General features: G+C 38.8%; 4 protein-coding genes and 1 long non-coding RNA gene across 13 annotated transcripts; 3 read left to right on the top strand and 2 right to left on the bottom strand.

Annotated features, from left to right (window-relative positions):
* Positions 1-3,253: 3,253 nt before the first annotated feature.
* LOC122018635 lies at positions 3,254-15,020 on the bottom strand. Of its 9 annotated transcripts, none has more exons than XM_042576014.1 (3): positions 14,474-15,020; positions 9,250-13,528; positions 3,254-9,140 (listed from the first exon to the last, which is right to left on the bottom strand). In XM_042576014.1, exon 2 carries the CDS (start codon positions 11,450-11,452, stop codon positions 10,532-10,534), a length of 921 nt encoding a protein of 306 aa, XP_042431948.1. In that variant the 5' UTR covers positions 11,453-13,528; positions 14,474-15,020; the 3' UTR covers positions 3,254-9,140; positions 9,250-10,531. The 9 variants fall into 9 exon arrangements, with proteins under 9 accessions (XP_042431948.1, XP_042431946.1, XP_042431943.1 ...); XM_042576012.1 differs by having other exon boundaries at positions 14,432-15,015; XM_042576009.1 differs by having other exon boundaries at positions 14,474-15,015.
* On the bottom strand, positions 7,629-9,675 carry LOC122019318. Its single transcript, XM_042576796.1, has 3 exons — positions 8,924-9,675; positions 7,823-8,370; positions 7,629-7,762 (listed from the first exon to the last, which is right to left on the bottom strand). Exons 1-3 carry the CDS (start codon positions 9,673-9,675, stop codon positions 7,629-7,631), a joined length of 1,434 nt encoding a protein of 477 aa, XP_042432730.1.
* A 6,277-nt stretch (positions 15,021-21,297) lies between the features above and the next one.
* LOC122019317 (ethylene-responsive transcription factor 3-like) lies at positions 21,298-21,606 on the top strand. The gene has a single exon (XM_042576795.1). It carries the CDS (start codon positions 21,298-21,300, stop codon positions 21,604-21,606), a length of 309 nt encoding a protein of 102 aa, XP_042432729.1.
* A 52-nt stretch (positions 21,607-21,658) lies between these two features.
* Positions 21,659-22,151, top strand: LOC122019316 (60S acidic ribosomal protein P2B-like). The gene is made up of 2 exons (XM_042576794.1): positions 21,659-21,803; positions 21,871-22,151. The coding sequence occupies exons 1-2, from the start codon at positions 21,716-21,718 to the stop codon at positions 22,149-22,151; spliced, it is 369 nt and encodes a 122-aa protein (XP_042432728.1). The 5' UTR covers positions 21,659-21,715.
* Positions 22,152-23,002: 851 nt separating this feature from the next.
* LOC122019712 lies at positions 23,003-23,444 on the top strand. The gene is made up of 3 exons (XR_006122001.1): positions 23,003-23,128; positions 23,206-23,296; positions 23,388-23,444. It is a non-coding gene; the product is annotated as an uncharacterized LOC122019712 (long non-coding RNA).
* The last annotated feature ends 3,876 nt before the right edge of the window (positions 23,445-27,320 follow it).

Here is a 27,320-nt window from a genome sequence, read left to right as displayed (position 1 = left end):
GATGGTGAACCCAATTTCTGGCTGTGAACTTATATGCATGTTAGATGCATACTAGGGCTACCCCATCAAGTCTCACTCACCAAAGATGACTAGAAAAAGGTTAGCTTCATAATTACTCAAGGAACCTATTATTATAATATCATGTCATTCAGACTAAAGAATGCAGGAGCAACTTACTAATGGCTCATGAACAAAGTATTCTGAAAGCAGATTGGGCGGAACCTGGAGGTGTATATGGACGACATTCTTATTAAGTTCCTCCAAGCGATGGATTTGTGCGCCAATATAGAAGAAACCTGCTAGACTTTAAGGTAGTATAGACTGAATCTCAACCCCAGCAAATGTTTGTTCAGAGCAAAGAACAAGCGTTTCTTGGGTTATATTATGGCCGAGCGAGGAATAAAGCCAACTCGGGCAAAGTACAAGCTCTTCAAGCCATGGCTTCCCCACGCAGTTTGAAGGAAGCGCAAAGACTGATCGGTCAGATCACAACATTATCTCGCTTCATCTGGTGATTAGTCGACCGGAGCTTTCCCTTTTTCAAAATACTTCGGGCGATCAAATTCCAATGGGATGTCGACTACGACAAAGCCTTTAAAAAATTGAAGAGTTATTTGTCCGCCCTTCCCATATTTGCTAAACTAATAGTGGGTGAATCTTTATGGGTTTACTTGTCCTCCAATGAGCATATGGCCGGGTTAGTGTTGGTAAGGCAAGAGGAGAAAGATCAACAACTTGTGTATTTTTTAAGTCATTTATTGAAAAGTGCCAAGTGTCGCTACAATACACTCGAGAAGTTAGTGCATGGACTGGTTTTAGCCGTTCGAATGTTACGCCCTTATTTCCTTTCTCATCCAATTATTATACTTACTAATGACACCATAGGCTGAGTACTTGTCAACCTAGAGGCTTTAGAGTGGTTGATTAAGTGAACTATGAAGCTTAGCGAGTATTATATACAGTATCAACCTCGAGCTACCATTAAAGTTTAGGCCTTAGATGATTTTATAACAGAAATACAAAATCTCAAACCCGAAGAAACTTGGAAGATATATGTGGATGGATCATTGACCCAATAGGGTAGTGGAATAGAAATTCTTATGATATCACCCATGGAGGACATAATGTAATTATCCATTCGACTAAATTACCGGACTACTAATAATAAAGCGGAATATGAAGCATTGATAGCAGACCTGCAAACCACGAGGCATGTGGGGGCCGCTCAGGTTTTAATCTATTTAGATTCTCAGCCATCCACTCAACAATTAGTAGGCAACTTTGTGATTAATAATGAATGGCTCAGGCTCTATGCAGAGACATTCGATAAATTAAAGGCTGAGTTCTAGGAGGTAATTATATAAAAGATTCCCAAATCGAAGAATCAAATAGTGGATGATCAAGCTAAATTAGCCTCTTCTATAGTTCCATGGACCCTGGATAAGCTCGTGGAACAGACTCTCCTGGTAGTTCACATTGAAAAATAGGCCAAGCTGGAGCTATAGATTGTCTGGAGAACGCCATTAATTTTATTTCTCCAATAATGGGTCTTGTTGGTCGACCGGGAATAAGCACTTCTAATTAAGAAGAGAGCCGTCAGTTTACTCTAATTAGAGACCATCTATACAAGAGGGCTTTCTTCTAACCATTGCTCAAGTGTGTTAGTCCCGAAGATGTGCAATACATCCTATAAGAAGTACATCAAGGTTCTTACGGAAGCCACGCAGGTAGCCTGTCACTCGTCTGGAAGATATTACTGGTCGGATATTTTTGGCCCACTTTGTAGGCTGATGCTACCAAATTGGTGACAACTTGCCTATCATGTTAAAAACACCAGAATATTCTGCACTTCCCTACAGAGTTTTTAAAAACCTCAATTGTTTCTTGCTCATTCGATCAATGGGGCATAGACAGTGTGTGATCTTTTTCCATAGCTCCCACTCAGAAGAAATTCTTACCAGTGGCGATGGATTATTTTTCCATGTGGGTGGAGGCTTAGCTACTGGCAAAGATAACTGAGTAGATGATTATCAAATTCCTATGGCAAAACATTGTATGCTGATTTGGGATTCTACACAAGTTCATTTCAGATAATAGAAAACAATTCCAAGATAGGAAGATTAAAGAATAGTGTTCAAGTTATGATATTACATAGGCCTTTACATTTGTGGCTTATCCATAGAGCAATGACCAGACCAAATTCACCAATAGAGAAATCATCAAAGGATTCAAAATCAAGCTTGGTTATATTGGAGGGAGTTGGGTTGATGAATTACCTAGTGTGCTATGGGCCTACTGCAGTACTCCTCATGAAGCAACAGGTGTAGCACCTTTTCATCTTGTTTATGGTGGTAAATCAATTGTCCCAGTCAAAGTTGGTGTGGAGTTCAACTAGAGGCAACTATACGACGAAGACAATAACGACTAGCACCTTATGGAGCTTGACTTGATAGAGAAATCAAAGATAAGGCCATAGCCCAATTGATAGCCTATCACTAAAGAATGAAGCAAAACTACAATAGGAGAGTTATTCCAAGGTTTTTTCAGGTAGGTGACTTAATTTGGAAGCAGATCAAACCGGTCAATAATGTTGCCAAACTGGAGCCTTGGTAGCTATCAAAATTGATGTCACAAATAAACTCCCAAATTAATGTTATGATCGAAAACCCACAACTACACAAGGAAATGTTTTAGTATAAGGTCCGAGTCAAATTTTTCAAGGATTATGCTAGAAACATGCTTGTCTTGGATTAAGAACACTCTTTTTGGGTTTTCTAGATGTAAAATGGGGGTTTGGTATTAAAATGCAAAAGAGAACAGAATTGAACTTGCTGGCAATAGTTAATTTTACAGCAACGAATTTTAAAACAAGCTAGGAATGAAACACTTAAACCACATTTGCATCAAATGGAATTCAACCAAACTTCACTTATGTAAACCACATATTCTAACTTATTCCTAGACAAACTTAAGAACTAACCTTTGGTTATTAGAAACTAATCTAAACTGAATGCACTTAACTACTTGAATTGACCAATTGGGAACCAAGTTGCAGAATTCAATATAATTAACTGCAGAACCAAAACATGCAAGAGCTTAACTTCACATCTAACTCATCACACTACAAATTCTCTATTCTATAACTCCAACTAAATTATCAATCGATAGAAGGTTAAAACAGAAATGCTGATATCAAATAAAGAAAACAAAATTTCAGCAGTTCTGCTGCACGAACAGAACTAAACAGCACACAAAAACAAAACTCAGCATATCAGATTCATGTAGAAAATGAAACTACAACTAAATCCAAGCTATAAACTATCAGATTCAGAAACAAAAGCATAAAAACAAGGAAACCTAAGCTAGAAACAAACTGCAAAGAAAATCTAACATCCCTACAACTCAAATCTGAAATCAATTTGTCTTCTCTTTGTTGTCACACAAAGAACCTGTAGAGAACACTCCAACAGAGATCGATTAGGTGTCCTCAAGCTTCAAGACAACCTCAGATTCACTTGTACCAGCTCACAAATCTTCAACGTTGTCAGTTTCTGAAATGATTCTCCACTGCACGTTGCTGCATTTTCTGAACTGGAATCGTGAGCTGAGAAATGAAGCTAGGAACGTTGAGGTGCTGTCGGAAAGGGTTCATAATCACTGGAGGACCACCGCCGATAATCCCGTGAAGGAATGGAAACCTAGACCAGAAGAACACCGCTGGTCTGAGCTGAAAATCGCGCCCCGCAGCTACAGTATTTCGCCCACAAAAATGCTCGCTGGAGATCCGCTGAAGGTCGGAAACCGGTTGCTGGAAGCTGAGGAACTCCACTTTGATGATGACAACTTGATTCGAAGATCTAGAAGAAGGGAGGAGTCACGACCGCATCGTCAAGAATCTGGCACGATGAACAGTAGCGCAAGCTCACTGTTCACCGTGCCAAAAATTCCCTTTTATACCTAGGGTTTGGTCTAGCTGGGGTTTGACTCGAATCCAAGCTCAATTGGGTCAGTTAGGGTTTTGGGCTCCATTTGGTTGAGTGAACCATGCCTCCACTTGAATCATGAACCAATTAGTACCCTACAAGACCAAATTCACATAATGAGAAATAAATCATGCATAAGATGAAAAAACATCATAAAGCTCATAAAAACCTTGTTTGGGGAAACATGATCAAAATTGGAATTAAACATGTGCAAATATATAAAGAATACCAAATATTAACCCAAAATTAATGTGTCACTTTATAGCTTATCAAATCCCCCACACTTATTCTTGCACGCCTCGTGCAAGTGAGCCCACTAAAATAACAACTAAGATGGTACCTCCTTCTCTTAACTATTCTTGATCATATCTAAAAGAAAGTAAAAGGAAGTTACAAGTAAGTATCAAGTTTCATTGACTCACACATTCATGACCTCTATTTTTACCTTGGTTCAATACTTAGTAAATTCATCCATCAAGAATAAAATGAGAATGATAACTTTTTTAATCCTCACAAGGTAATTTGAAGTGGCTCTCTTACTAATCTCAAATCTTGCAAAGGTGGAGGGCACTCAAGCTACTCATAGCAAATCCACTACCATAAGCTTGCTTTTCATCTAATTTAACCTCCATCACAATATCAAGATGCATAATCATGAAAATTCACAACCATTGGAAAGAAAAACAAATTAGGATGTAAATGGAAGAATTAATTCTGATCAAGCAAAGAAGAAAATAAGTTTCAATTTGAGGTGGAAGACATGAACTAGAATGCTATGTGATGTTCAATTTCGACCAAGCATGAAATTCTACATTTCTTCCTCCCACTGCTTCTTGTTACTGATTTGGTGTTGCAAGCACTCTAATTTAACTCTTCCTTTTACTCCACTTCATTTATAGTGTAGATTATACAGCCTTCCATTTTTTTTCCTTCATTTCTCTTCACATCTTCCTCTTGTTTCCTTTGGCACTAAAATCCTGTTTCTGCAAATCTCTAATTGCAGGTTCTTCAAAATCTTTAATCGAATATGTAGTTCTTTGATTTGATTCATCACATGATCCGAGTTTCATCCATTCCTTAAAAACACATTGAAATTCTGATAATTAATAGTTTCTGTGCTATAGAAACATGAATCTGCCTTTCAATTTCTGATTTTGTTTTAAGTCATTCCAGCCCAGTTTCCCTAGCTAGTAGACCTTTGAAGATATTTCATTTGCTGATGAATAGTGATAGTTTAAGTTCCATTCATTTCAGATTCGCATAACCAGAAATTTTGACATTAACCAGCAGATTTCTCCTTGGCACAAGACTGTTCTGTTTCCCCAAAGCAGGATGCTCTGATTTCAGTTTGTCTGCACATCTCTCTACACTTGACTGCATTCATACTTAACCTTATCTTTTTCAGTAGCACGAAATTTCAGCTTCACTTTGAGCTTTCACCTGCTACAAACAGCCCGAACTCAGGCTACAATTTAGTTCAGTTTGTGTTCAACCTCTGATTTCAGTTTGTCTTAGTGCTGAACTTTGTATCAATCTAACATGTTTAGCCACAAGAAATTTTCAATACTCCTTCATATTGTCTCTACAGACCCTCTACAATACATATCCTAAGACCTTCCAATTTCCAGCAGCTCTGGCTCATCACAATTCTCATTCCAATTTGGCACAAAACTGCCATTTTCCTTCAAATATGCACTTTCTGAATTTCTGCACTATACTTATTCATGTCATTTCAGCAATCCTCCTCTTTGTTTTCCTTGCTCAATTTCAGATCTGACACTCTATTTCTTGGATTGAATATCACTTTACAAACCAACAACCATCAATGTCTTCTTTCATTCTTCTCATTCAACCAAATGCAGCCTTTCAAGTACCATCAAGTGTCATGCTATTTTCAGATTTCAATAATTGACTTGAATCTTTGTAGAAGTTGTTCATGCTAACGTCCCATTTGTTACTTCGTGTTTCAGCACTTCATCTGAGCTTCACTTATCCTAGAGATCATTACTGAATTCTTGATACTCCATTCATTCCAAAATTTCTGAATTTGCAAAGCTCTTAACTCTTTCAAAACTTCACACAAAATTCTGAACTTCAGGTTTAACTCTTAATTTCTTCATCCGATGTTACTGCTTTCCAACTTCAAACTTCAACAATTATTTCCATAAAGCTTCACAATCACTTAATTAAACAATAGCTTGATTTCCATCTTGTTTTAGCCAATAACATCACTTATAAAGTTACTAAAAATCTAGAATTTTAGCAAGTTACTGCAACTTCAGAATTCAGTTTTCATTTGTAAAGAATGGAAAGAAAGTAAACACAATTTTCTGCATAGAAATAAAGGAATTTCAATTCATTCTCAAGGGTTTCAAAGCTGATAACGAAAAGGTTGCACACTCTTGATACTCAGCTCTTGAAATCCTGTAAATTCCATTCTGATTCCAGCATGTCCTCACTGTTTAAGGTACCAATTGATGCCCTTTTCCTTCAAGTTTTCAAGGTAATTGATACTCCATTCAAGTGCTTCTTTGATGAAATTATTGCCACCAATTGAATTCTCCATTAAAGTCCATTGTGATCACATTTCCCAGCTACAAATGAACTAAATTCTACTGTCTAGATTCTGTTATGAAATCATGCTGTACTTAAATCATCTTTCCTTATTTACAGATGCCATGAAAGACAAGCATACCATTTGTTTCAGCATATTCTTCAATTTCAACTAAGCTACCACTCATCTAAATCTTGCATTCTGAATCTTGATACAAACTGATACAAAATTTCAGCACTGCATTTAAATTTCTACATTCCAATATGATCCAATACTTCATCTCGCATTCAAATGTATCAAAAATTGGAACAAACACTCAGCCAACTTCCACTGTGCTTCCTCTTTCCAGCTTAGTACATTTCTGATTCCAGCACAAAAGAACTCCAATTTCAAACTAAACACCTCCCCCACACTTACTCATTTGTCCGTCCCGGCCAAATAAAATAATCACATATCATCCAAGTTAACCACATCCAAAGAAATAAAACATGAGAAAAGAATAAAGATATGATGATTCATGACAAGAGAAATAGCAAAAATAGGTGAGGGCAATGTGATAATGGAGTAAATATCATAAAAATGACTCAACACTGCTCTAGAGGTATAAATCAGATTCGAAGCAAGTTCTAGAGTGAAATAAGCTACAAGTGCATCACTCAAAATAGGCTCAAACCTCACTAGGTAAATAAAAGTTATCATCCATTCCATCAATCAAGAATCCATCACTAGTATCAACCTCTTGCAATCTTAGAGTTCAATCATGCCATAAAGTCTTTAAACATGATAATCAAATTTAGCATTCCTTTTCAAATCTCTAAAAATGATACAAAGAATTGTCAAAAGAAGGAAGTACCATTTATTCCTAAAACAAAGACTATCAAACTCAAAGAAATGGTAATTTTCATGAACATAAAACCTAAATTCCAAAACAATAACTATGCAAAAATAAAAACTACTAATGAGACTCAAAATTTATTTATGCAAGAAAATTCTAAATGTAACCGAAACTTTTCCTAAACAAATAAGAAAAACTACTAAAATCTAAAATTTATTCATTTGCAAAGAAACAAAAGATAAAGTGAAACTCCCCTCTAACTCAGATAGATAGCATCAACATGTTCCATTTCCTCCACCACCAAGCCCTTAACTCCTTCATGAAACTTTTTAAGCCTTTGTCCATTAACTTTAAAAATCCGGCCAGTAGACATATTCTGGATCTCAACCACTCCATAAAAGAAATCATTAGTAACACAATAAGGTCATTCCCATCTAGATCTCAACTTACCTTTAATCAATTTGAGACGAGATCGATATAAAAGTACTTTGTCACCAATTTGGAAGTCTTTCACCTCAATTTGTTTGTCATGAAATCTCTTGGTCTTTTCTTTATAAATTCGTGAGTTCTCATAAGCTTCCAATCTAATCTCTTCAAGTTCTTGAAGTTGCAATTTCCTTTCTTCTCCAACCGTTTCACTATCAAGATTGCATGCTTTAACCGCCCAATACACCCTATGCTCAATCTCCACGGGTAAATGGCAAGCTTTTCCATACACAATCCTGTATGGAGACATTCCTATAGGGGTCTTGAAAGCAGTCCTATAAGCCCATAGTGCATCTTCAAGTCTTTTGCTCCAATCCTTCCTATCTGGTCTCACAGTCTTTTCAAGAATTGATTTCACCTCCCTGTTAGACACTTCTACTTGCCCATTTGTTTGAGGATGATAGGATGTAGAAACTTTATGTGTAACCCCGTACTTATGTAGCAAAGCCTTCATGTGTCTGTTACAAAAATGAGACCCTTGATCACTTATGATCGCCTTGGGTACTCCAAACCTGCAAAATATGTGAGACCTGACAAAGCTAACAACAACAGAAGAGTCATCAGTCTGAGTGGGAATGACCTCTACCCATTTTGGAAACATAATCAACTGCCAATAAAATGTAAGCAAAACCGAAAGAGGCAGGAAATGGACCCATAAAGTCAATACCCCAAACATCAAAAATCTCACAAAATAATATGAATTGTTGAGGCATTTCATTTCTAAGTCCTATGTTCCCAGTTCGTTGACACCTATCACATGATCGATAAAAAGCATAAGCATCACGAAAGAGGGTAGGCCAATACAAACCACATTCTAAAACTTTCCTAGCAGTTCTTTGTAGTCCAAAATGTCCTCCACACTCAAAAGAATGACAAAAAGTAAGTACAGACTGAAACTCAAAGTCAGGTATGCATCTCCTAATGATCTGATCACTACAAAACTTCCACAAATAAGGATCATCCCAAACATAGAATTTTGAATCACTTTTTAATTTATCTCTTTGAGCTTTCGAAGATTGTTTGGGATAAACATGTGCAACTAAGAAATTCACTAGATCCGCATACCATGGAGACTCACCCTGCAACTGTAAAAGCTGCTCATCCCTGAAATCGTCGTCAATAGCCGAATGGTCCAAGTCTCCTTCGATCCTGCTCAAGTGATCTGCAACCAAGTTCTCCTTCCCGCTCCTATCACGTATCTCTACGTCGAATTCTTGAAGCAGAAGCATCCATCTGATTAATCTAGGCTTTGCATCAGGCTTCTTGAGGAGATACTTCAAAGCTGCATGATCAGAAAAAATAATCACATGAGAACAAAGAAGATATGATCTGAATTTATCTAAAACAAAAACGATAGAAAGAAGCTCTTTTTCTGTTGTTGTGTAGTTTACTTGAGTTGAGTCCAAAGTCTTGGAAGCGTAGCAAATAGCATGTGGTGCTCCATCCACTCTCTGTGCTAGTACAACTCCCACTGCATAATCTGAAGCATCACACATCAACTCGAAAGGTAAGGACCAGTCTGGGGGTCTGATAATAGGTGCTGAAGTAAGAGCCTCCTTCAATCTGTCAAAAGCCTCTCTGCACCTCTGATCGAAATCAAACAAAACATCCTTCTGAAGTAGCTGAGACAATGGTAGAACAATCTTACTGAAGTCTCTAATAAATCTCCTGTAGAATCCTGCATGACCAAGAAAAGCTCGCACCTCCCGCACGCATGTGGGGTAAGATAAAGAAGATATAACGCTAACTTTAGCAGGATCTACTTCAATGCCCTTCCTAGAGACTATATGACCTAAAACAATACCATGCTCTACCATAAAGTGACACTTTTCAAAATTTAACACCAAATCCGTGTCGATACATCTACTCAAAACTCGAGACAAGTTTTCCAAACATGCATCAAAAGAAGAGCCATAAACAAAAAAAATCATCCATGAATACTTCCATGCAATGCTCTAATAAATCACCAAAAATACTCACCATGCATCGCTGAAAAGTACCTGGAGCGTTGCATAGTCCAAATGGCATCCTACGATATGCGAATGTACCGAAAGGGCAGGTGAAGGTAGTCTTCTCCTGGTCCTCTGGGTCGATGCAAATCTGAAAATAACTAGTATAACCGTCAAGAAAACAATAATGGGATTTACCTGCCAACCGCTCTAACATCTGATCAATAAAAGGAAGTGGATAATGATCCTTTCGGCTTGCTTGGTTTAGCTTCCTGTAGTCCACACATACTCTCCAAGAATTCTTCACTCTCATGGGCACCAGTTCGTTCTCTTCATTAGCTACCACTGTCACCCCTGACTTCTTCGGAACCACATGGATGATACTTACCCATTTACTGTCAGAAATCGGATAAATGATGCCGGCCTGTAAGAGTCTAGTCACCTCCTTCTTTACAACATCCAAGATTAATGGGTTCAGTCGTCTCTGTGGCTGTCTCACTGGTCTCACATCCTCCTCTAAGTGAATCTTATGCATACAAATGGAAGGACTGATCCCAGGAATGTCTGCCAGAGTCCATCCAATGGCCTTCCTATGCTGTCTCAGAATCTCTAACAATCGTTCCTCCTGATCCGGTTCCAAATTCTGAGCTATGATGACAGGTAGCTGCTGATTCTCTCCCAAATAGGCATACTTCAAATGCTGAGGTAATGGCTTCAATTCCTCCTATGTCTGGTCAATAGTAGGTGATTCTAGGGGTAGTGCTACTGAGCAATCCCCTACACATACCTCTTCCTCTCTGAGCGATCCTAGGGGTAATGCTTCTCCTAAACAATCCCCTACGCATTCATTTAAGTTAACATCAGATTCCACATCTAAAATATCCTCCAACAATGCAACGAATTTATTCTCCATACCAAAATCAGAAACCTCTAAGTCTGAATCAATATCTGACAAAAACTCCATGCCATCCAACTCCTCCGAGATATCCACGCTAAGTATAGAATGATCCTCTCTAGGATGCTTCATAGCCTCAAAAATGCTGAAATGAACTACTGTGTCTCCTATCTCCATAGAAAGAGTTCCTGCATGTACATCTATCTTGGTTCTAGCAGTCTTCAAGAATGGACGTCCAAGAATAAGCGGAGCCCTGTTCGCAAGCACATCACCCTCCATGTCTAAGATGTAAAAATCTGCAGGAAAAATTAACTCCCTCACTTTTACCAATACATCTTCTATCACTCCAGCTGGGTGTGCCTGACTTCGATTAGCCAACTGAATCACTACACCTGTAGGCTGCAACGGTCCAATTCTTAATGACTGAAAAACTGATTTAGGCATCACATTAATAGAAGCTCCAAGATCTAACATCGCATCCTCAAAAACACAATCGCCTATAACACAAGGCACGGTGAAAACTCCTGGATCTTCATACTTCTGAGGAACTGGCTGAAGTAATGCTGAAACATTCTTTCCCATACTTATCAATTCATTTCCCTTCAATTTCTTTTTGTGCACACAAAGATCGTTGAGGAATTTGGCATATTTTGGAATTTGCTTGATCATAGTAAGCAAAGGCACATTCACTTCAACCTTGCTGAATAATTTCACCAATTCTTGATATTCCCTAGCCTTTTCTTCCTCCATTTCTTTTCTTGGTTGTACACTTCTTTGAGGGAAAGGTAACGGAATGGAAGGCTCAACTCCTTGCCGGTTAATATTGTTGTCCAGATTCTGTGCAGAATTTCCAGATTCTGTGCAGAATTTTCCAGATTCTGTGCTGAATTTGGAGCTGAATTCGAAGCTGCTGTTGGAGTAAATTCCAAGCCGAAATTTGCTCCATCAATTTGATCAGAATCTGAAACTTTCGGTTGATTGAAATGTTGCTGATCAGCTCCAGTAATCCCATGCTATACAGAATCTGGCTGCTCTGAATTTGCTGGAAAATTCTGGAAATTCTGTGAACTCGAAGCTGCAAATGGCTTGGAAATATTCTGCTGTGCTCCTGCTGAAAAATTCAGATTTGAGTCTAAAATTGTTTTACCACTTCGAAGAGTTAATGCACTCACATTTCCTTTAGGATTTGGAGTCGGTTGTGAAGGCAATTGTCCAGATCCTTGATTTTGCATCTGATTAATATTACTAGCCAGCTGCCCAATCTGCCTTTCAATGTTTTGCAGTGCTGTATCAGTCCTTTGCTGATGTTGCTGTTGTTGCATCATCTGCTGATGCTGTTGAAGCACTTGCTACATCAAATCCTCAATTTTTGAGCTGCTAAAGTTTTGTTGAGGTTGCGTTGATCTCGGGCTTGTAGAAGAAGGCAGTGCAAGCTGAGATTGGTGCTGATTTGCACTACTTGGCTGCTGGAAATTCTGCACAGGTTGTTGAACATGCTAGAAATGTGTGTGCTGATTCTGGGAATTCTAAAACTATGGCTGACTTGCAACATTTGAATGCTGAAAATTCTGGAATGGTTGAAATTGTTGATTTTGGCTGAAGTTTTGCTGAAATTGAGGCTGCTGTTGTTGAAATTGCTGTGAATGACTTGCTGGACGATTCTGGTAATGATGCTGATTTTGTTGATGCTGATAATATGGCTGATGAATCTGCCCTTGTGGTTGTTGTTGATAAAATGCATTCCCATACCCCAAATTAGGGTGATCCCTCCATCTCGGATTGTAAGTTGAAGAGTTGGGATCATATTTGTGTTGCTGAAATTGAGGTCTTGAAATAACTGCAACGGATTCATCTTGATGTAGATTAGGACAATGATCCGAAGAGTGATCTTGGCTTGAACAAATTCCACACAACTTCATCATTGGTAAAGGAAAATTTGAAACATGACTCGAATTTTGCAACACCATTTGCTTTACTAGAGAAGTCAATTCTTGCAAATTGTTCCTAATTTCTTGTTGTTCAATTGAAACCAAATGAGTTTCATTAACCACTCTAGTACCAAGAGCTCTACTCCCAAATTGCTGTGAGTTTTCCGCCATATTTGAAATTAGCTCTCTTGCTTGATTTGGAGTCTTATTCACTAAGGCTCCTCCAGCTGCTGCATCTATCATGCTCCTATCCATGGGAAGTAAACCCTCATAAAAATATTGAACAAGGAGCTGGTCACTAATTTGATGTTGTGGACAACTCGAACACAGCTTCTTGAATCTCTCCCAATAATCATAAAGAGTCTCTCCCACTACTTGTTGAATACCACAAATGCTCTTCCTGATAGTTGCAGTCCTAGAAGCTGGGAAAAATTTCTCCAAAAAGGCTTTCTTCATATTAATCCAACTTGTAATGTATCCAGCTGGAAGGCAATATAACCAGTCTTTAGCTGCTCCCGTCAAAGAGAATGGAAAAGCCCTCAACTTAATGTCTTCTTCTGAAATCCCCTGTGGCTTCATGGTGGAACAAACCACATGGAATTCATGTAGATGGCGGTTGGGATCCTCTCCTGATAAGCCTTGAAATTTGGGAAGCAGATGAATAAGTACTGATCTGAGTTCAAAATCTCCTGCCAAATCGGGATAAGTGATGCATGAGTACTTATAAGCCACATCTGGTGCTGGAAGCTCTTTCATAGTTCGATCCCCTTCTGTTATCTGATTATCCATCTCTGAAATTTTGCTCTCACAAGTTGCTGTTGACCTAGCTTGTCTCCTTAAAGCCCAAAAGGTTCTCTCAATCTCCGGGTCAAGTTCAAGCAATGTTGCAAAGGAAGACCTAGTCATGCAAGCCAATAAACGATCAAAATTCAGTAGATAGTCAATAAAATCAGAAAAATCAGCAAACTAAAGCTGAGAAAATTATTCACAATCCAAAACAAACAACAAATCTAGCAAAGTTTAAAGTTCCCCGGTAGCGACGCCAAAATTTGGTAGCTATCAAAATCGATGTCACAAATAAACTCCCAAATTAATGTTATGATAGAAAACCCACAACTACACAAGGAAATGTTTTAGTATAAGGCCCGAGTCGAATTTTTCAAGGATTATGCTAGAAACATGCTTGTCTTGGATTAAGAACACTCTTTTTGGGGTTTCTAGATGTAAAATGGGGGGTTTGGTATTAAAATTCAAAAGAGAACAAAATTGAACTTGCTGGCAATAGTTAATTTTACAGCAATGAATTTTAAAACAAGCTAGGAATGAAACACTTAAACCACATTTGCATCAAATGGAATTCAACCAAACTTCACTTATGTAAACCACAGATTCTAACTTATTCCTAGACAAACTTAAGAACTAACCTTTGGTTATTAGAAACTAATCTGAACTGAATGCACTTAACTACTTGAATTGACCAATTGGGAACCAAGTTGCAGAATTCAATATAATTAACTACAGAACCAAAACATGCAAGAGCTTAACTTCACATCTAACTCATCACACTACAAATTCTCTATTCTATAACTCCAACTAAATTATCAATGGATAGAAGGTTAAAACAGAAATGCTGATATCAAATAAAGAAAACAAAATTTCAGCAGTTCTACTGCACGAACAGAACTAAACAGCACACAAAAACAAAACTCAGCATATCAGATTCATGTAGAAAATGAAACTACAACTAAATCCAAGCTATAAACTATCAGATTCAGAAACAAAAGCGTAAAAAGAAGGAAACCTAAGCTAGAAACAAACTGCAAAGAAAATCTAACATCCCTACAACTCAAATCTGAAATCAGTTTGTCTTCTCTTTGTCGTCACACAAAGAACCTGTAGAGAACACTCCAACAGAGATCGTTCTGGTGTCCTCAAGATCCAAGACAACCTCAGATTCACTTGTACCAGCTCATAAATCTTCAGCGTTGTCAGTTTCTGAAATGATTCTCTGCTGCACGTTGCTGCGTTTTCTGAACTAGAATCGTGAGCTGAGAAATGAAGCTAGGAACGTTGAGGTGCTGTCGGTAAGGGTTCAGAATCACCGGAGGACCACCGCCGATAATCTCGTGAAGGAATGGAAACCCAGACCAAAAGAACACCGCTGGTCTGAGCTGAAAATCGCGCCCTGCAGCTACAGTATTTCGCCCACAAAAACGCTCGTTAGAGATACGCTGAAGGTCGGAAACCAGTTGCTGGAAGCTGAGGAACTCCACTCCGATGATGACAACTTGATTCGAAGATCTAGAAGAAGGGAGGAGTCGTGACCGCGCCGTCAAGAATCTGGCACGATGAACAGTAGCGCGAGCTCACTGTTCACCGTGCAAAAATTCCCTTTTATACCTAGGGTTTGGTCCAGCTGGGGTTTGACTCGAATCCAAGCTCAATTGGGGTCAATTAGGGTTTTGGGCTCCATTTGGTTGAGTGAACCATGCCTCCACTTGAATCATGAACCCATTAGTACCCTACAAGACCAAATTCACATAATGAGAAATAAATCATGCATAAGATGGAAAAACATCATAAAGCTCATAAAAACCTTGTTTGGGGAAACATGATCAAAATTGGAATTAAAAATGTGCATATATATAAAGAATACCAAATATTAACCCAAAATTAATGTGTCAATTCATAGCTTATCAAGCCTCAATGAGGCGGACCATACAAAATAGTGGAGAAGCTAGCCTCGAGCTCCTATTATCTCCAGGACATAGATGGAAAAAGGTTGGAGAGACCTTGGAGTGTAAATCATCTACAATCCTACAAGGCTTGAGAGTATGTTTGTAATGTATTAATGTAGCATGTTGAATTTTTGCACTTAATGAAAATTACAGGCGATTATCTCAAAAGACTTATAATTTCGAGACTCCCGAACACTAGACTAGATTATAAGAGAGAATACTTTCGCATTAAATCCCAAACTATTGATCACCAAGCCGGGTTATAAGTGAGTATGCTCTCACGCCATGTCCCAAACTCCTGAGCACTAGGTCGGGTTATAAGCCCACATGCTTTTATGCCTTTATAATTTATAGACTCCCGAGTACTAGGATATGTTATAAATGAGTATGCTCTCGCACCAAGCCCCAAACTCCTGAGCACTAGGCCAACTTATAAGCGAGCATGCTCTCGCACCTTTATAATTTCCAGACTCCCGAGCACTAGGCTAGGTTATAAGTGAGCATGCTCTCGTGCCAAGTCCCAGACTCTGTAGCACCAAGCTAGGTTATAAGTGAGCATGCTCTCACGCCTTTATAATTCCTATACTCCCAAGCACCAGGCCGGTTTATAAGCGAGCATGCTCTTGTGCCAAGGTTTTATACTCCCAAGCACTAGGCCAGGTTATAAGTGAGCATGCTCTCGCACCTTTATAATTTTAGACTCCCGAGCACCAGGCCGGGTTATAAGCAAGCATGCTCTCAAGCCAAGTCCCAGACTCCCAAGCACCAGGTCGGGTTATAAGCGAGCATGCTCTCGTGTCAAGTCCCAGACTCCCGAGCACCAGGTCGGGTTATAAGAGAGCATGAGCATGCTCTTGTGTCTTTATAATCCCTAGACTCCCGAGCACTAGGCCAGGTTATAAGTGGGCATACTCTTGAGGCAAATCTCATACTCTTATACACCAGGCCAAGTTATAAGCGAGCATACTCTCACACCTTTATAATTTTTAGACTCCTGAGCATCAAGCCGAGTTATAAGCAAGCATGCTCTCGCACTATGTCCTAGACTCCCGAGCACCAAGGCAGGTTATAAGCAAGCATGCTCTCGTGCCTCTATAAATTCCAGACTCCCTAGAAATAGACAGGGTTATAAGTGAGAATGCTCTTATACCTCTATAAATTCTAGACTCTCGAGCACCAGGCTGAATTATAAGTGAGCATGCACTCGTGCCTCTATAAATTCTAGACTCCTGAGCACCAAGCCGGATCATAAGCGAGCATGCTCTCGCGTCTCTATATTTTTCCCAAACTCCCTCCCTAGCCGTCTGGCTGGATTATGAGTAAGCTTGCTCTCATATGTATCTTATGCATAATCCACCTGGGTTAAAATCCTCGCTTGACAGAATTGAGCTACTTGAGAGAAAAATTATTTAGCCTGTTTCAATAATAACAATTCATGGACTTATGAGCGTGTTGGCTCACATGTCTAGATATCCAACTACTACTTCATCTAGGATAATTCTTCTGTATAGTCTTATTATCCTGGCCAGTTTGATTATGTCGCTCGGTGTTATTCCACTCGAACTATGATGTAGATCAGCTTAAGTATGATTTCAATTATTCTTATTGGCCTGATTATTTCGCTCAGTGTAATTTCTCGACCAGCCCACCCGGTAGCTCGGCTGTATTATAATAATTCTTTATATGCTTAACCTCTGAATCTCCATATTGTCGGGTCTTTCTCAAGGGGAAACACTTGCTCGGATTTCATCTCACGAGGGAAGTGTCAACAAATTTTAGAAATGGATAAAAACAGGTATGATCCAATAATGGTTAATACATATTTTGCATTAAATTCCAGTCTTTTGATTCAGTAATTACAAGGAGAGCATGTCATACATTCAATCAAATTTATCCAAAATATCTTTGGGAAGTTCTCTTAAGAGTCACTGTCGGTCTATAGATTTTTTGAGGGGTTCAATTGAGAGATAGGTACCTTCGTGTAGTTATTGCACCACCCCTTCAGCTCCAAAAATGAGCACCCTTGCTATCCGATCTTCGAATATTACACTAAATTCATGGGATTTGAGATATACTTTTTGCCTTGTCTCAAAATGCTCGTCCTCTTTGGATTTGTAAAATGACAGCTCAGACTTAGCAGAATGTAGTTCAGATTATAGTGATTCTAGTCAGGTTTCTTGCATGTCCAAATTACATTGTTGCTCCAGGATGAACATATCTTTGGAGGATAATTCTTTGGTTTGTTTGGATAATTCTAAGATGTGAGAAATTCTTATTTCATCTAGCAAGGTAGTCTTTTTAGCTAAATCAAGAATGACCTTGTCTTTCATAGAAATTTTTGTTCAAAGCTTAAACTCATTGGTGTTCAACAAAATTTTTAATTTTCTTTTGTTTGCATGTTGAGAATCTACCAGTTGTTGGGACTCCTTTAGGGTATTTCCCATGTCTAGTAGCAACCTGTCCTGGTCATCTACTTCCTTCTGCAACCGAGCCATCACCTCACTTGGGTTGGAAGTAGAGAGTTCCAACTCCTTCGTGTATTCCTTCAAGATTTTGTTATATCTCTCTAAGTCCACCACTAGGTGGCTTAGATTTAGTTCAGTAGCATAGAGCTAAAAAGAATAGAATGAAACATATTATGAGAGAAAGATTACCTACTCAAGGAAATATCATAAACTTATCGTAGTGGCAGCCCGAGCATACTCATCTGCCTACTCGGAGTTAGAGAAGCCTTTTGGTTGTCTCTTCACACCAACCCAAACCTCAGCTAGCGATCCTTGTAGCTTCAATACTCTATAGGAGTGGGGAGTGGAAGTCATTCCTTGTTGGGATGGTAGACCACAAGTAAATCAAAATTGATGGTTGGGGTCAAGGGGAGGATTTGACAGAGAAGAAGGCATGCCCTCAATAAGATCCATCAGTGGTGCTGGGAGGAAGTAGGCGGTTGCCCTATGCGTATCTCGACTGGTGGGAGATACTGCATGGAGGGGGAAGGATCAAACAGTCTGGTTGGTCGGGCAAGTGAAGGTGCGGAAGAAGGATAAGGCGGCTTTAAGCAATGGGCCTGGTTCGGGGATGAACCACGACTATTGGCTCTTTTCCCTGAGTAGAAGGAGCTTGAGGCTCTCAATAACCTGCTCTAGCATTGGTCATTCTAACAAAATTAAAGAACCCAAGTGACTCCTTTTTGCGAGCAAGACATCTGAGTCACTAGACTCAGAGGGGGGTCGCTGTTGTTAGAGGGAGGTTGTAGGACGAAGATGCCTACTCGGCCTCACGTTTCTTCAGGATTACCTCATCCAGTCAATTTAAAGTATCTTCATTTACTCAGGTATTTTTGAAGAGGAAAGATTTGGAGATAGTTTTCATTGTCCACATAATATTGGTTAGGTGCAATAGAAGTAGAGGAGAAATTTTCATTCAAAATCAAGGAGAAAGAATATATTTCTTACCAAAGGAGGAGGTCAATTCGAATTTAGTTGGACTTAACCCAAACATATATAGGAACTCCTCGTGAAGCAGTATGGAGACATCGAACTTTAGCATGATCAATTTTGATACGGTCTTATGAAGGCATGGTTCCTGATAACATCACCTAAGGTTGGCATTGTTGGAAGGTTATGTTGCCAAGCATTTGGCCAAGACATGGGGGTGAGAAGACAAATAAAAAAATATGCATTTTTCCAATCACTGCTCTGAGAAGAAATCTTCTCAAAAAGGCAGATTTTTGGCCAAGCAGTGAAGTGAAAGATGCCCTCTGCCCACTTGTTGAGGATAGTAAAAAATAATAGAACGAACGAGAGGAAAGGGGAGCCCCAAATAGACAGAATATGATGGCCTCCCGGCATATCAAACGAATTAAGTTGGGAATTAGCTACTGAAGGGGAATGCTATAATATTGGCTTACTTTGATAAGGAATGGGGAAATAGGGTAACGTAAGCCTGCCTGCACTTGCTCCTTAAAGAAAGTTATATTGTTTGGAGGAGGAAGATGGGGTCACGCTTGTGCAATTAACACCATCATATGCATAGAGGGGGGAATGTCGTAGTTGTACCACAAATAGTCAAGGTATATGCAGTGAAATTAGGAGACAAGGAGGGTATAGGCTAGACCAGAGGTATCCATGAGAGAAAATAAGGAGAGAAATCGAGGAGTAACATCAAGAGTGGGTAAACAAGGAAGAAATGAGTTCACTGAGATTCACAAAAGTAGAAGGATCGCTAAGGAAGAAGGTGAGGAAGAAGAAGGTGTTAGGGTTTTAAGGGTTTTCTTAGGAACCCCTTCAAAACCCCTTTTAATGAGGATCATTGAATCATGAGGATAAAAAGGTGGGTTAATGATCATGGTCGTTAAATTATAAGCTAAAGTGGCGTGCACCTGGAGAATTGTGTGCTAGTTGGTGCGTTAGAGGAATAAGGCATATGAACACGTATCACCGATCAGGAACACACATTTATAACAGATGTGATAAGTAAATCATCACTCCGAAACATCGGCCCACACATTGAGATAAACCCTTCTTTTTAGAGTTTGATGCTCAAGGTACTTATACCTTAATCGGTCTTAAGCCTGGACAAGTATTTAAGGCTCCATTTCTCAAGTACTTAAGTGGATTTACCAAATAATTGATTGAACTTAAGGCCGAATGAATCTTAGGGTCTAGTCGATCTTAGACTCGAATGGACTTAGTTCTGTATATCTCACGAAGGCTCTATTATTACTTGAGCAATCTTTATCATACATCCAATCGAGTAAATGTGCTCGACCGGTTAAATACCTGGTCAGACACTCGAAGTTTTGTCATAAGGGATAAGACTTCTATGTCTCTCAGTACAAGAAATTGGACTTAGACGACCCTTCACTTAACATACACAGGGCAAGCTCAAATACATAAAAAGATATTAGCGAATAAAATAGCTAAGCACAACTAATAAGTAGATTAAAGAAAATAAAGTTTTAGATACAATGAAAAGAAGCTTATTTATATAGTTCTCTATAAGAGAAGAAAAAGGACCACTTCAGAATGGGAAAAAAGCCAGGCAGGCACTCCTTGATTAGCCTTTAGTAGTCGAGGAAACGAGCTGAAGGTTCTGATACTAAGTAGCCCCCTCCCTAAGTTATGTCATTGCACCATCGGCCCCATGGAGAAGAGCTTTGTTGATGGAATCAACGATGGGCACAATAAAGTCACGTGATTAGAAGAGTGTAGTCTTTCTTGCTTCAAACTGCTCATCCTCTCCTGCCTGGTAGGTCGCTAGCTCCGTCTGGGATGCTATTATCTCTAAAGAGAGATCGACCAATTTATATTTTGAGACAATTAAAGCATTCTGGTTGGTCTCTAAGTTCACCTGAAGGGACTCCAACTCCACCTTTTGGACGTTCGATTTTGCTACTGCTCGGACACCAATTGAACTTGGGCCACCAACTCCACCGCGTGTGTGGTATTCATTTCCTCTAGATGAGTGGAGAGGCACTGGACTTTTGATATCTTCCCGTCTAGTTTAGCCACCACTACAACAAAATCGCTCATAGACATCAGTGGAACAACAACAGTTTTAAGCAAAAACCGATGTCTTTGAGTATTTTACACCGATTTTTCCAAAAACCGGTGTCTATGAGCGCAGATTTTCGCTCATAGACATCAGTTTTTTTAGCCGATGTCTATGAGCGCCTTTTTTTCATTAATAGACACCGATTTTAACCGCGGTTTTTAAAACCGGTGTCTATGAACCAAAATTCTGGCGGACTTTCTTAGCACCCTTTCTTTTGGGTTTCTCCTCACCTTGGATGAAGCAACCAGCCAATTTATCTCCCCAATTTTGAAGAATTCGACATGGCGAAATTAGCACTCCTCTTCCTTTGATCCCATTTCTCGCTCCCTCTTCCCCCTTCTTTTGTTCCTTTTCATTCCGTCGATCTGTTGGCCAGATGAAGAAAGGCCGAGTTCTGGTGGAGCCGGCGGCGGCAGTAGCGGAGACGCGGTTCCGCGGCGTGCGGAAGCGGCCGTGGGGGCGGTTCGCGGCCGAGATCAGGGACCCCTGGAAGAAGGTCAGGGTGTGGCTCAGAACCTTCGACTCGGCCGAGTCTGCCGCTCTGGCCTACGACTCCGCCGCTCGCGCGTTCCGTGGTTCCAAGGCCAAGACCAACTTTCCCCTAGCCGCCGCCGCCGCTGCGTCTCCCACCCCTACTCCTGCATTCCGCTGCCCTCCCTCCGCTGACCCAACCCTAGGGTTTTGATAAGATACAAATTGGAATTAAGCCGACCCACCTCATTCTACGCACTCATCATCGAGAGGTCCGAGACCTTACAACAGCGGCATCGTCGTCTGCAAATCTCGAAGCGAAGATGAAAATTGTGGCGGCTTATCTCCTGGTCGTCCTCGGCGGCAACCCCAACCCCTCCGCCGATGATATCAGATCCATCCTTGAATCAGGTCGAACTCTCTTCCCTCTCATATTTATCTTGGTTTCATTTCGGTGATCCTTGTTTCTTGCTTGTAGTGGGAGCGGAGGCAGAGGATAAGAGGATCAACCACTTCCTCGCGGAAGTCAAGGGCAAGGACATAACGGAAGTCATCGCTGCCGGCCGGGAGAAGTTCGCTTCCGTGCCCTCCGGTGGCTCTGTGGCTGCCATCGGGGTCGCCGCCCCTGGTAGCGGCGGCGCGGGCGGCGCCCCAGCTGCAGAGGAGCCTAAGAAGGAGGAGAAGGTGGAGGAGAAGGAGGAATCCGACGAGGTGAAACTCCCTGTCTTTCCCTCCCGCAAATTTTCGTTTCCGACATAAATTTGTGGTTTTTTTTCTTTCTCGTTTCCAATTTCTGTTTTTGGAAAACACAAGCTATGGAGATTGGTTTGATTGCTATTTGTTGTAAGTTTTGAAGGTAATGGCAATCTTTTTTATTTTATATACTAGCATATCACTTAAACGGCTACAAGTATGCCACTTTTTCCAAATTTAATAGCACATGGTAAAGTCCTATCTTGTGATCAAGGTTCACAAAGCATATACAGAGGCATAAAGTCATGCATACAAAGACTGAATATTGTTAGTAAAGTGCATAAACTCTCAAGTATTTGGATTAATTAGAGTTGAAGATGTAAGGGGTGGAGGGAAAAAGGAAATCTTTGTTAGTATTAATGATAAGTCGCCATGATGATTACCATTGTTATTGCTAAATTTGTTGATCTCCTATGTTTAACTCATACCTCAAGTATGTAATTAAATGGTTTAATTTCATACTTTTTCGTATTGTTGTGCATACGTAGGATTTTGTTTCTCTGCAGGGAGTTAGATGAGTGGTTTATAGACACCTAGTTGCATCTCTTATTTTCCTCTACATGTATGCACATTTTTTGACATCGGTTGGCAATTCATGTGTATTTATCTTTATTTTAACATACTTCTAACTTTTAACTATGACCAGTGCTTCTTGAATTATCTTTGAAGGTTTGGAATCTTCAACCCAGCAGTCGTGTATGATCACCTGGGAGAAATTTATTCAGCACTTATTCTGGGAAGCTTAGTGTTCTGCATTTTGTTATACTTGAAAGTGAGCTTCTGTAAATTTCAATCTAGCTTTTCCTATGGTTATTACTGTCCTTTGTTCCTAATTTGAGAGCAAGGAAAGGAGTAGCAACACTAAGCAGTTCAAAGAATTTAACTGCTACGAGAACTGTTTCAATTCAAAAACCATCTGTTTTAAAGGAGAAAAGCAAGTTGTCCTCTGGCCAACCTTCAAAAAATGCTAAGAATGTGACCAAGTAAGGATTTCGATTTTGCAGATATTCTATCATGAATTACCATGACATGTTTTTATCTATAACTGGTGTCCTGGTAGTGTTGCTGCAAAGAATATAACGTCTATTGGAATTGCACAAGAAAATCAAGCTATTAAAAGGCAAAAGCTGGATGATGGAAGATCCAAACAGGTTAATACTTTTGAAATATTTTTTCTAATAACCTTTTTTTACTTGGGACAGTATAATTATTAATATTTCATTTTGATATGGTCATAAATAGATACACAATTTGAAAAATAGAGTTCTACTCCATAAGTCGAGATTGGGTTTAGCTAGTGCTCCTGACGTGCACTCCTCTGGTGCTAAAGTTGGCCAGGGAGAGAAACCATTGCAGCAGGTACATGATAATATGGTCAACTTTATTCTTCTGATAATTAGATGAGTGTTGAAACCATTCAGTAAGACCTTCATTTGCTCATGCATCATCATCTTTAGGATGATGCAGCTTCAGTCAAACAAAGACGGCCTGCACTTACTTTTAATCACTGTTACCTAATCATGGCAGGTTATGTGCCAATGCTTAAACTTTTATTAGCTATATTTGATAGTGAAGGATTTTATCTGTTACTTGTTCCCAGATGTATCACTATTTTTACATATTACAATTATGTTTGCATGGGTGCACTCTATTCTTGCATTTCCATTCTCTGTACTAATGGTTACATGAGATTTCTCCAATCTGCATATAGATTAAACTATATTTGTGTATGTAAGTGTACTTTGTAGAATATGTAGCAGTCTTACTTTCTTCTGGTTGTCTCTTTAACCAATTGATTCTCTTTTGCTTCTTAACTGTGCATGTTTATCCTCAACAAACATTAAAAAGGCACGTCTATTTGCTAAAGTCAAATGTCATAAATTCAATGTAGCCTCATTCATTTTCTTTTTTAGTATAGAAAGTAATATATGCTCTTGATCACAGACTTAAACAGGAAAATCACTCTGTGATTTGTTTTGCTGAATAGTTAAGTCTCAATCATTAGCCAACACCAGGGAGCAGAACTACCCAAGACTAGTAGTTAATGCTCTAGATATTTCCATGGGGAATTGTGCTATAACATGTTTTGGTGTTGAGGGTTTTAGTCGTAAAAGGAGTACCATGAGATCAAATTGCATTGGAAAATGCAATTTCCTTAAAAAAAATTAGTTAAATATTTATGTTTGGTACAAATGAATAACCTTATTTGTGACTTCATTAGTATTTTATTTTCAAATGTTTCATTGCCTACTCTATATGTGTTTGTTCGTGATCCAAGATATGTTGACTTAAGAGTTCAGAGGATATTTTCTAACCATATCTACTTGTGGAACCAACTGAATCACAAAAAACCTTCAAGTATTTTTTCCATTATGTGAAATCTTATGAAATGATTTATTTAGAAATCTAAAACACTTGCCCACCAATATTCAATGTTGCCATATATTCACCGTCATGGAAAAAAAATTCTCTCACATCCTTGGTCTCACTGCCAACTATAATACACATATGCATGTACTTCTGTTGCAACAATAGGATTATTTTTACTATGATGATGGGATCTTATATAATATCACATACATGTAAAAACTCTTTAAACATGGCTTAGAATATGATGTCTTTGATTTTGACAACCACATTCTAGCTTTCATTATAAGGAATACCCAATGAATTGGGATGTCACAAGTCAATTTGAATATGGCGCATTGGAATACTTTCCTGCTTGGTCTCTATTTAAGCTTTTCAAGCTAGTTCTATAGTTCCATGAACTTTTCAATCTCTAAAGCTCCATTCATGTTAAGTTGTTGGGAAAAGAGCATCTTGACAGAATTGAAATTCTCCTCTTTTTATCAGTAAAGTTTGATTTCTGGCTATACAATAAACATTTGCCTCACACTGCTTGTTCAATTTTCTTGCACAGAGAAGTATATTCACTAATATGAGGTCCTGGCAGAGGAAACCTTAGGTGGAATAGGTTATTCTTTGCTTTTAAATAATTGCCATTAAAACCACATGAGGATCTTACCTCTTGTTGATATTGTTGGAGTTCCTTTTGCTCAACCATTTGGTTTGTGCCTTTCTTCATGCTAGTTTTTTCTAGCTATGTGTTGTTATTATGCAAGTTGTATCTCATGTATTAATATCCTTCTATAATGAACAAATGAATTACTTGGCAATGCTTTTTAGCCTAATTTTTCCTATCAATGTAGTTGCAATTTATACAGTTTGTGGACAATTTTTTTTTCTTGTGCAGGGCATGGAACTGTATCCTCGTATCGGCAAAAACTTTGACATCAAGGTTTTTACAAACTGCCGATTTGGTATGATGTCCTGGGCTGTTCTTGCCGTCACATATTGCATCAAACAGGTCAATTTTATCTTTACATCTGTTCTTTGAGTTGTTGATAAATATAGCATATGAGGAAAGCACTAATATGTCAAACAACATCTGGAACAATAAAGAAATTAATTGAGGAAGAAGATGCTGACTTTACAGATGTCTGTATCCCTGGTTTTAAGCTGGGTGATAGTGAGAAATTTTTCTAATTTTCTTAGTTTAAATTGCAAATCCTTCAGATGTCAGCCTACACTTTTTTTTAACTGCTATGGGTTCCTGTAGGTATTACTTACTTGGGGTTAAAAGGGCAATTGATCTTAGTTTTTCCCATCAATGCCTCAACTTCACGTCCAGTTTGTTAAAAGAACTTTTGGTGGCTTACAAGAGAGGTAGAGTTACCCTAATATTTCCAAATGCAGTGTTTAAAGGTGCGCCTTTATAGTTGGGCGTTGCTCTCATGCGAACCATGCTCCATATGACTGACTGTAGTAACCAATAAAGAACAAATGATCATTTGGGGAGTAGGTATTTATTGCCATCGACTTGTTATCTCAAGCAATTAGGCACCTGGATGTAATGCCTTATGTCAAAGGATGGATTCCCCAAGTCGACCTTAAAAAAACATGAGAAAGACAATAATGACTGAAGGTTGTACAGTTGAGAGATTATTTGAAGCAAAACATGTAGAGTTTTCTAGTTAATTCACCTATGATGCTGATATCTGGATCAAAAGACAAGACAAAAAGGATAAATACACATCAACTCTAACTTGTTTGAGTGTTCTAGTTTGAGTGTTCAAAAGGAAGCTCTAACTTGTTGTTTTGAGTGCTGAACTAAGGAGGCAGCTACCTTCTTGCCGCATTCCTTGCTGCTGTGGTTGGTAGCAGAAATCACAGAAAATAGGGGGCTTAGTGCAGGATATTCAGGATACCAAGATGGCATCAGAGGTAGTACAATAAATAGTATATCTCTTCATCAGAGGTAGCTTTGTTCTTCTATGCTTCCTTCACTGAATTTGTTGTGTAGTCATATTTCTTTGTTCAACCATTATCATGCCTAGTAAGTTGTTGTATGATGCTGTCGGTTCTTATCAATCTGTACACTTGAATTAGAAGGAGCAAATTATCTATGTTATATTCTAAGCAGCATATACTAAGTGTCATATATGAAAGTTGTATATTCTATGTTATATTCGTTATCTTCCACAGTAGCCTTTAAAAACTCAGTATTCTATTTTATTTGATACATGCACACATTTGTTTTAGTTATTTGACATATGGTGGATTTATGTGTTTTTACAGTTTATAAATATCAAGTACTCCAGAGTTGAAATTGATGAAGTGCGGTTCGAGTGGGTTGAATGCATGCTAGATTACATTTGAGACAGTTGTACCTTGATGTGTTAACAGAATGTTATACTTTGATTTTGATATCTATTAGCTAGCTTTTGATGTAAAAAGAATGTTTGGGTATTTTATGGATATTGTTGTAAGAAGATTATTTATATAATTTGTGAATATTTGTGTATTTTATGGATATTATTGAATGAATAATATTTGTACAATTTGTGAATATTTGTGTATTTTTTTTTGTTATTGTCGGTTTTAAAATCAAATCTGTGCTGTTAAAAAATATACATATTACATCGGTTTTCCACCGATGTAAAACCGGTGTTATAAAGTAATATTACATCGGTCATTTACCGCTACCAAAACTGGTGTTATTAACATACAATATTACATCGGTTTTACACCGTTGATGAAACAGTGTCGTTAAGTGATACTACACCGGTTAATAACCGATTCGAAGACCGGTGTCGTTAAGTGATACTACACCGG

Source organism: Zingiber officinale, chromosome 9A (genome assembly GCF_018446385.1).
Source record: "Zingiber officinale cultivar Zhangliang chromosome 9A, Zo_v1.1, whole genome shotgun sequence".
NCBI classification, from domain to species: Eukaryota; Viridiplantae; Streptophyta; class Magnoliopsida; order Zingiberales; family Zingiberaceae; genus Zingiber; species Zingiber officinale.
The sequence above is the reverse complement of the archived record's forward strand: the minus strand, read 5'-3'. Positions and strand labels throughout refer to the sequence as shown.

Excerpts from the sequence above, each read along its gene's own strand:
- LOC122019317 (XM_042576795.1), top strand. The coding sequence starts at position 21,298 with ATGAAGAAAGGCCGAGTTCTGGTGGAGCCGGCGGCGGCAGTAGCGGAG.
- LOC122019316 (XM_042576794.1), top strand. The coding sequence starts at position 21,716 with ATGAAAATTGTGGCGGCTTATCTCCTGGTCGTCCTCGGCGGCAACCCC. Across the intron at positions 21,804-21,870 it reads CAGATCCATCCTTGAATCAG|TGGGAGCGGAGGCAGAGGAT; the intron begins GTCGAACTCTCT and ends TCTTGCTTGTAG.
- LOC122019318 (XM_042576796.1), bottom strand. The coding sequence starts at position 9,675 with ATGGTAGAGCATGGTATTGTTTTAGGTCATATAGTCTCTAGGAAGGGC. Across the intron at positions 8,371-8,923 it reads TTGCAGGGTGAGTCTCCATG|GTTTGGAGTACCCAAGGCGA; the intron begins GTATGCGGATCT and ends CATATTTTGCAG. Across the intron at positions 7,763-7,822 it reads TCGTCTCAAATTGATTAAAG|TGGTTGAGATCCAGAATATG; the intron begins GTAAGTTGAGAT and ends TCTTTTATGGAG.
- LOC122018635 (XM_042576004.1), bottom strand. The coding sequence starts at position 13,536 with ATGACTAGGTCTTCCTTTGCAACATTGCTTGAACTTGACCCGGAGATT.